The 9974-nt window shown below is 41.9% G+C and overlaps 1 protein-coding gene across 1 annotated transcript; it reads right to left on the bottom strand.

Moving 5' to 3' along the window:
* Positions 1-1785: 1785 nt before the first annotated feature.
* Positions 1786-7208, bottom strand: LOC142660015 (cytochrome P450 2B19-like). The gene is made up of 6 exons (XM_075836665.1): positions 6672-7208; positions 5241-5388; positions 4010-4151; positions 3380-3567; positions 2387-2528; positions 1786-1979 (listed from the first exon to the last, which is right to left on the bottom strand). The coding sequence occupies exons 3-6, from the start codon at positions 4053-4055 to the stop codon at positions 1786-1788; spliced, it is 570 nt and encodes a 189-aa protein (XP_075692780.1). The 5' UTR covers positions 4056-4151; positions 5241-5388; positions 6672-7208.
* Positions 7209-9974: the final 2766 nt, after the last annotated feature.

Genomic DNA, 9974 nt, shown 5'->3' with positions numbered 1-9974 from the left:
TATGCACTCCGGTAGATAGCATTCTCCCGGCACCCGCCAAACCCCGATCCTCCATCAGCCGGTCAGATAGTGAGATGTGATTCATCACTCCAGAGAACACGTTTCCGCTGCTCCAGAGTCAGTGGCGGACGCTTTACACCACTCCATGGTGATCTTACATTTGTCTGCAGCTGCTGGACCATAAAAGCCCATTTCGGTTCTTGCGCTGATTTTACTTCCAGAGGCAGCCTGGATCTCTGTAATGAGTGATATAACAGAGGATTAGCGATTTTTATGTGCTACACGCCTCAGCACTTGGTGGCCTCACTCTGTAAGCTTGCGTGGTCTATCACTTCGTGGATGAGCTGTTGTTACTTCTAGACCCTCTCACTGCAAGGTTATAGCACAGTCGGAGGTGTCCGATGGGCTAACCCTTCAACGGAAAGGCAAACGGAAACCTTAGCTTCCGTTTGCATCACCATTGATCTCAATGGTGACGGAAATGTCGCTAATGGTTTTGGCTTGTCACCGTTGTGACAGGGTTCCGTTGTTTTTGACTAAATCAATAGCGCAGATGTTTCTGCTACATTAGGAACAATATTGTCCATGGGAACATGTCTATATGAGAAATATAACTGCTTGTAAATGTTGTGGTTTTATACTGATGGTATATCAATAAGGGTTCATCCACACGGCCATATTAATAGGGCTGCTATAGAGGTACATAGGGTCTTTACTGAACCTCTGTACGCCTCTCATTTCCTATGGAGGCACATGAAGGATTTTCTGTCGGATTCAGTATAAACCTAACATAAGCATTGCTACTAGGGAAGAATATCTCAGCGGCATTTGATGGAGCCTGTAAGTCAGCACAAGGAGGATGTACAGCTCCATACTGCCATGTGCTTAAGCCCTGAAAATCCAATGTCAAAACCTCTGCTGTTTACTGACACTCATCCAGTTGAGTTTTCTTTTTGTTTTGACTTATTACCTGTATATCATTCTACAATGAACAGAAAAAGCAGTATGCTGATACAATGCTCTCATATATAGTGTATATAGAGTGATGTTGATGGAGATGGAGCTTGTGGGGGAGTCTACACTAAAGCAGGTGTCTGTGCAGGTCCTAACTTCTAAATTAGGTAAATTGTGAAATTGAAAGTAGATGTGGCTACATGTGGTGTTACAAATCCGTCAAATAGAAGACCACCCGGGATGCTTAGATGATATTACAAGTTCTATGTACAGATTACTGAAGATGGTTCATGGATCCAAGGATTTATTCTCCATTTTGGAGTCGGGAAGGAATTTTTTTTCCCTAAAATGAAGAAAATTGGCTCCTTCCTTGTGGCATTTTTTTGGCTTCTTATGGACCAACAATGCAGGTGAATAGGTGGAACTAGATGGATATATGACGATGTTAACCTTACTAACCATATAACCAGGCTACACATCACTATGCCAGGAGCCATAATACCATCTTCTGGACTTCTGTCCCCGAAAAACGGAAGACCTTGACTTGACTAGAATTCTCTCTGCTGGAATAGTTTACGGATCCTGGGCCAACTGGGTCATGCAAAAGGAACGGCCCCTATAAACCCATAAAAAAAATTGCTGCTCTACATTAGAGACAGTCACTACAAAGTGAGACTGACACCTTCATAGCAGAATGGAAGTTGTTTCCACAAGTAAAAATCATCTGCACCCATGCCCACTGGTATAATAAACCAAAGTAATAAACTACTGTAATAAAGTAAAGGACGTGTTCTGTGTAGACTGGTTCATTATTTATTAGCATGGATTTTATTATTTTATGATCATCTCGGTTCCACGTAGAGCTGATAGGTTCTGGCTACAACTCCATTTTTTCCCAGGTTCGGGGGTAATTTCAAGATCTTCTGGAGCTTTGTTGGATTTCAGGTTCAACTTCTGCAGTATGGTGGTCAATATGAGGAAGATCTCCATGCGTGCTAACCCCTCTCCTAGACAGCTCCTCTTTCCTGTGGATAATAATATGGGAAGTGTTAGAGCTCCTCAGTCTGGACTGTAGTGATGGGACATAAGGGGATTATTATATTACACATCTGGAAGGTGTTGGATTGTCTTCAGAGTTGATGATATAGACCCATTGCTAAGTTGGGTCAATGACTGTAGCCATTATGTATCTATAAACTGCATTGTACCCCAACATTGTAAGCAGCTCACCTCAACCCAGCGTGGAATCACGATGAAGCTGCTGTTTTGTGGCCACATGTCCCTCATATAATGGATCGTACAAACCAAAGGAACAGGCCATTATCCCTGACACAATACAGCGTGGCGTGTGGGTGTGGAGCAGCTGCTAGAAGTTTCTACCCCTATGAATTGTATAAAAAAAGCTCTTGCTCATATATTCATGTCATATTACCAGTGGAGAAGGGAAGAAAAGCCTCATTATTCTTGAAACGTCCATTTACATACAGGAAATGTCTTGGGTCAAAATCTTCTGGTCGCTCAAAATACTTTGGATCTTTTAGAACGGATGTCAACAATGGGGAAACAATCATATTCTGAAACATAATACCCGGTGATTAATAAGTATGAAGCTCTGTATGTAATAAGTTATTAAGCCTCTGTCCACATCTGCGTTGGACGCCCCATTCACTCAGTGGTTAGCAATGTTGTCTTGTTCTAAGTTGTCCATATCCAGTGGGGGAACATCTGCATGGATGTTGTATGCTCTCCCTGTATTTGCGTGGGTTTCCTCACACACTCCAAGCAAAATTTACTAATAGGTTAACTGGTATCTTAGGAAATTAGCCCTAATATGTGTCTGAGTTTGGGAAATTAGGCTGTGAGCCCCATTGGGGACAGGGATTTATGTGAGTGATGACAATCTCTATACAGCCCTGTGGAATATATTGGTGCTATATAAGAAACAGAAATAAACAAGTTCCATAACACTTGACGGGACAAGAATTGTAGCGCTACTCAAGCAGTGAAATGAAGAAACACGATGGACCCCGATTTAGTTCAATGCGTTCTGTCGGCCACCATTGGTATCTGTCATATAATGGAGGTCACAACACAGATGTGAACCGAGCCTAACACAGCATCTTCATTTTATCCAAGCTACCAAATACTTTAAGCAGGATCTCCAATCAACATGAACAAGAGAACTGGATCCTAATAATGCACAAGACGATATTTGTTGAACGTCCATCTAATTCTAAATCTGGTCATACACCGTAGATAAAAGTCAGTCAGACCCGTCAATCGTAGTATTATCAGTCAACGATCTAATGTGTATATATAATGAATATATAATGACTGATTCCATTTATGAATATTTACAGGATGGAATTGCTCTCTAAGTAGTAAATTCCATGAATTTCTTGTAAGGATCTTTTACGATTCTGACCTTTGGGATGCTGTATCCTCTGAATACTGTATCCTCGCTGGCCACATGTGGAACTCCCAGAGGGACTATGTCAGCAAATCTCTGGATCTCGTGAATCGCTGCATCTGTATATGACATGAAAGTGCGACCCTCCAGGGCAGGACATCGATTCTGTCCAATCACATTGTCAATCTCTTCTTGGATTTTCCCTGCAGACAAACATAAAATTTTTGTACCACAGATGTATAAATAATGTAGGTTGAGCATGTAGGAGATTTAGTGTTATTATTGTTCTCATTCATTTATAGTCCTTGATCAGCAGGTTAAGTTGTATTCCCCCTAAACATGTTTTTGCTCTGAATATGAAAAGAGGCCAATATGTCATTCACTTCCTAATATTAGGAAATGTTTATAAGTTGTATTTGATGGAGTCTACTCCCGGGGACGGGAGGAACTCCCGCTCGGACGTGGAGCCAGTGCTGACTCACAATTTTACAGGAGGTGGCCAAATCGAAGTCACCCCCTCGAGTGTCACCTGGCCTAATACACCGGATGGAGGCGCCAAAGAGGCCAAACTCCTGGAACTGCTGATCGGATCCGGCCTACAAATCCAACCTCATATAATGTAACCGATCTCAAGTCTTTACTTACGTGCTACATCCGGGTATTTGAGGAGGATGAGGAGGGCATTTTTCATAGTTGTATTGGTGGTTTAAATTCCAGCAGAGAAGAGATCCATCACTGTACCAAACAAGTTCTCCAAGTGGAATTCAGTGTCCGGGTTGTCCTTCTCCTGTAGATTATGACACATCAAAGGATTGATGGACACAAAACATTACTAGTTAAGCCGTACCTCATCCAAAAATTGAAAACTTTACATTTAGTTTCTGGAAGTAACTCTCTAAAAACTAAGTGTGTCAGCCAATTAAGCTGCGATGGAGCAAATGTTCCTGTTATTTGGTCATTGGAAACGCTCCTCAAATGTCCATGGCAAAGTTACATGTACATGCGACTATTTCATGACCCGTCGTATTATTATGGACTGCAACTGTTTGGTGTGTATGTTCTTCAGCCTCACTGTGCAGAAATGTGCCCGATCTCCGTTGTCATAGCGATACATCCCTCTTCTCTGAGTGCAGCCCGGCCTCCTGGGATGACATTTCATCCCATGTGACTGCTGCAGCCAATGAAAGGCTGGATTCACACGAGGTCATTACGTCCGTAATTGACGGACGTATTTCGGCCGCAAGTCCCGGACCGAACACAGTGCAGGGAGACCACCATCAGATGTCTCATTGCGCCGTTACACCAAACGAACAGCTGAATATCAGCTGACAGGCTCTCTCTAAACTTTACGTTAATAATTCAGGCAACTCGTACCCCTGAGGACGCTCCCCTACATGGTGCAGAAACGCGTTGGGAGTGTGCCTGCTAACTAATCTGTGGCAATCAGATCTCATCAATATTTGCCAAGCACTCTGAGCTGGTTTATGTGACAATTCACCCTTGATACAATCAGGCATCCATGAATGGGTGCGTGCTGATTGTCTCCTTTTTTTCACATACAATTCAGTCTGTGCTCTTGATCTGGTTGCCAACGCCTGTACCTGGATCTTTTGGCACTCCGTGCCCTACCAATTTTAATAATTTTGATAATAAACAATTATTTTAAACGTTTATACAGGCAGAATATTTACACCTTAGTAATTTAAACGTATACCTTTACACTGTTACTCTTTCAAAGACTGAAGCAGTCACATGGACTGCAGCGTCATCCCAGGAGGCAGAAGATAGGTTAAGTGATACCCGTCTCGCTGAATACTATGAATGATGAGGATTATAGTGCAGCAGATACTTTATGATGGAGCTCATTGCTACTCACCTCTATGAAAGACCGGGGTATTTCAGTAGCGCTCACATGCAGAACAGTGCCCAGTACGGGAAGCGGGGGAGGACCAGGGTGTACGTTTTTTCTCATCAAATATCAGGAGGATGGTCCCTGTTACTCCCAGCTCCATCTTCTCTGCACACTGACAGCAGGAATGTAGGAAATATTATATATATATATACAGTACAGTGCGGGGAAGGTTATCTACTGCCTATTATTTGTAGTCACGTGAGTCCAATGTACAAGATCTGCACAGGCTACATGCAGAATGACTACACTGCACTGACGGATGTTATTTACACGGATGATAAGAAGCTGCAAATGAATTATATGAGACGTTTATCAGATCAAAGAGGCAAATTTACCAGACGATTCATATGAGTTAGATTTGTGTGTTTTGCAGAACATCTGCAGCTTTACCAGGGGTTTATATTTAAAGGGTTTTTCTATTTCCTTTAAAGTGATGGTCTATTCTTAGGATAAGACATTAATATTAGATTGGTGGGGGTCCGACTCTCAGCACCCCCATTGATGAGCTGTTTGAAGGGACCGCAGCGCTGGTCGACTTTGTTGTTTACACTGCTCTGTACAGCTCAGGTCTGTTCTTATAGAGGCTGCGGTGTCTGGTATTACAGCTCAGTCCTATTCACTTAAATGGGATAAAACCATAGCAAATTGTAATACCAGGCACAGCCACTACTAAGAGTACGGCACTGTTCTGTACAGAGCAGTGTAAACAATGAAGGGGGCGCCGCGCTCACCAGGGCACCACTCCCTCATCAAACAGCTGATTTAAAAAAACAAAAAAAACCTGATACTAAGCAGATATTTCTCATGTGTCTGCTCAGTGTGACGGATATGCACAGTGCAGTCAGTGGATAGTAGCTGTAGCCTTACTAGAATAGCTGCTTACAGGGTAAAAATAGTGGGTTTTCCAGAAACAGTATTTTTGTGGCAAATAAACGTAATATGGCTGCAAAGTGTGAACACAGCCTAAAATGTCACGGTGCAGCAATTTACTGTACAGGTGGGATAAATAATAAACAGAGTATCAGAGATTTTCTTTGCATCAAAGCAGGCAAAATACGAGGAGCAGACACATAATTCGCCCAAATTATATGTGTCCGCTCCTTATATTTTACCTACTTTAAAGCAAAGAAAAGATATATGCTTGATACCAAATGGTGAGTGCCGTGGACTCTCTTCTATATTGAATGATTCCTAGTATGGACTTTATACGCAGACACCACCGGAGGAAACGTCAGTGTGGAACCACTGATCCCAGAACATCGCTATTTGCCACCGGCGATCTATGATTTGTGCCGACGTTACTCGTGTTTGTGAAGAATTTTAGAACACATTATGTTAAGAGTATAAGCACATACTAAATTATCATTAGGAAAATCAGTCAGTATTTACACTTACCATCACAATCCAACTGTCGTCTATTCCTTATTGAGTTTCCGAGGCCGTGCCTTTTTTTTCTCAGTGATGATGGGACAGGAGCCCCCATTTCTTCAAGGCTTTCAGAGATGCAGAAGGGGTTGTCTAAACACAATGATGGCCATTTTTCACTTTAGTAGTTTCATGGGAATGGTCCATTTGTAGGAAATACAATGATCTTGACGAGATTAGTCACAAAGAAGTCCACATCTGATGGAGAAGATTTGGGGCCAGTGTCTTCTGAATGGTGGACACATCTGGAAGCAGAAATCAGTGACTAAGAGACCAATTCCGTAAAGTCAAATGTGGTTGTAGGGATTGATCTCTCATGTCGATAATTGTTATGGACGTTTTATCCATGTTTTACTCCATTCTCTTATTTTTATTAATCAGTTCATTATGTGATTTGGTCAAGGTCTCCTAACTGAAGCAATTCCTCATTTTGAAAGTCAACAATTTCTTTATCATCCTCCAGGTTGGGCTGTGAGTAGATACTTCATGAACTCCTGAGCAGGAATGAAGAAGTCTTCTCCATCGGCTGGAATACTGTGAGAGAGAAAGGCTGTCCTACTTTTTTCCTGTTTTTCCTTATATTGTTATCCTAGTACTTACTAGGAAATCAAGGGGAATGTAAGGCCCCGGGTAGAGTCAGTTACCAGAGCAAGCGGCCCGAGGGATGAACATGGGCCCTTTATGAGACAATAATAAAGGCAATTTAGATCCTGAACAGATGAAGAGACCGCAAGGATGGTTTCCTCAGAAATATTGTATCTTTTTTTTGGGCCTTTAATAAAGACTTCATGGAGTTCTTTGCTAAGGTCCACAGTAGAGTCAGTTACCAGAGTCCTCTTTAAGACCAGTAGCACTCCCAGGGATAGGACCAGGTGGACAGCAGTCTACAGACATGGGTCCTTTAAGAGACGTTACATCAATATTGGCAATTTAGATTTGTCTTTGGTCAGAGGAAGAGGCAGCAAGGATTGTTCCTTGTGGGATATGACATCCTCCATTTTTGGCCTAAAACGCTTTATGGACTCCTCAGTTATTAGAGGGTGCAGGGATGAGGGAGTCTCTGACGACACTGTGAGAGGGAGATGGGGCCTCAGATGAAGACCCCTGTTGAGAATTGTCCAATGTATTGAAAATAATCAGTAAGTCTGTCAGGACGGCCTTTGCATTTAGATTTGTATTGTACTCCAGGAATCTGTATGGCATAGTGAGAGCTGTAATAGCAGTGCAGTGTTGCTGAATACCTCTGCCTGGCCATCAAGTCATATTTATGAGGCTGAATGCATTGCTCAATATCCTGCCTTATGGATGTAGAATCAGAAGTAGAGGAGGGTGTCCTTTTTCTTTTTTTTATAATTATAGTTATCTTTGTATTGATTAGGAAGAGATAAAGGGGGACTGATTAGAGTCAGTTACCAGAGCCCCCTTAAAGTCCAGCAGCTTTCCCAGGGATAGGACATGGTGGACAGCAGCTTGCAGGTGTGGTGGGCTCTTTAAGAGACGGTACATCAATATAGGCAAATTACATGTCTCTGGTCCTATGAAGAGGCAGCAAGAATGGTTCCCTGTGGGATATGACATGTTCCTTGTTTGGCCTTCCATAAATGCTTCATGGACTCCTCAGTTATGGGAGGGTGCAGGGATGAGGGAGTCTCAGACATCAGCTAAAATACTGGGAGAGGGAGAGGAGGCCTCTGATGAAGACCTCTGTTGAGAATTGTCCAGTGGAAATAGAAAATCTCTGGTGCCTTCCGTCTCACAGTATTACAAAAATGAAGGTATGTGCCTTGGATCTGGATTGTGGACCTAGAGGCTTCTGGTATATTCCTTAGGGGATGCCTTAGTGTCGATGATTATGAGTTCATGATCATGACGGGGACACTGGATTGTATAGGGCATGGCCAGTGAGGGACTGAGGTTCCTTGATTCTGAGCGCCCACCGTCTATCTAAATAAAAACAATGAATGTTAAGTTTACAATTATCAATGTTCTTGATGAGACCTGAAGTGGCGCTTTCCTTCTGCGTTGCTCAGATATTTAATAATCAGAAAATTTTATAGAATTGATAAATGAGAGCAGAATGTAAGTCAGAATGTAAACACCGGTTATGTCTCTTATACAGGAACAGTCCGATTACCGGTTTTGAAATATATGTGCAGCACAGAAAGAGAATGCGAACCTGCTGAAGATGAGACGATAGTGCGCTCATAATGAAGTACAGAAAAAATGCTGACATGCAATACAAATGGACAATGCCAACATTTATACTCATAAATAGTGCCGTTACACTATATACATAAATAGTGCAGCTACACTATACACATAAATAGTGCCGTTACACTATACACACAAATAGTGCCTCTACACTATACACATAAAGAGTGCCGCTACACTATATACATAAATAGTGCCGCTACACTATACACATAAATAGTGCCGCTACACTATACACACAAATAGTGCAGCTACACTATACTCATAAATAGTGCCGTTACACTATACACAAAAATAGTGCCTCTACACTATACACATAAATAGTGCCGCTACACTATACACATAAATAGTGCCGCTACACTATACTCATAAATAGTGCCGCTACACTATACACATAAATAGTGCCGCTACACTATACACATAAATAGTGCCGCTACACTATACACATAAATAGTGCCGTTACACTATACACATAAATAGTGCCGCTACACTATACACATAAATAGTGCCGCTACACTATACTCAGAAATAGTGCCGCTACACTATACACATAAATAGTGCAGCTACACTATACACATAAATAGTGCCGTTACACTATACACACAAATAGTGCCTCTACACTATACACATAAAGAGTGCCGCTACACTATATACATAAATAGTGCCGCTACACTATACACATAAATAGTGCCGCTACACTATACACACAAATAGTGCAGCTACACTATACTCATAAATAGTGCCGTTACACTATACACAAAAATAGTGCCTCTACACTATACACATAAATAGTGCCGCTACACTATACACATAAATAGTGCCGCTACACTATACTCATAAATAGTGCCGCTACACTATACACATAAATAGTGCCGCTACACTATACACATAAATAGTGCCGCTACACTATACACATAAATAGTGCCGTTACACTATACACATAAATAGTGCCGCTACACTATACACATAAATAGTGCCGCTACACTATACTCAGAAATAGTGCCGCTACACTATACACATAAATAGTGCCGCTACACTATACACACAAATAGTGCCGCTACA

The sequence above is a fragment of the Rhinoderma darwinii genome, chromosome 8 (assembly GCF_050947455.1).
Source record: "Rhinoderma darwinii isolate aRhiDar2 chromosome 8, aRhiDar2.hap1, whole genome shotgun sequence".
Taxonomy (NCBI): Eukaryota; Metazoa; Chordata; class Amphibia; order Anura; family Rhinodermatidae; genus Rhinoderma; species Rhinoderma darwinii.
This window is presented reverse-complemented; position numbering and strand designations above follow the sequence as displayed.

Bases quoted from the DNA above. Each gene is read 5' to 3' on its own strand.
- LOC142660015 (XM_075836665.1), bottom strand. From the start codon at position 4,055: ATGAAAAATGCCCTCCTCATCCTCCTCAAATACCCGGATGTAGCAC. The intron at 3,568-4,009 runs GTAAGTAAAGAC...GTTTGTCTGCAG, and splicing joins CAAATACCCGGATGTAGCAC to GGAAAATCCAAGAAGAGATT. The intron at 1,980-2,386 runs GTAATATGACAT...TATTATCCACAG, and splicing joins TTTTCTTCCCTTCTCCACTG to GAAAGAGGAGCTGTCTAGGA.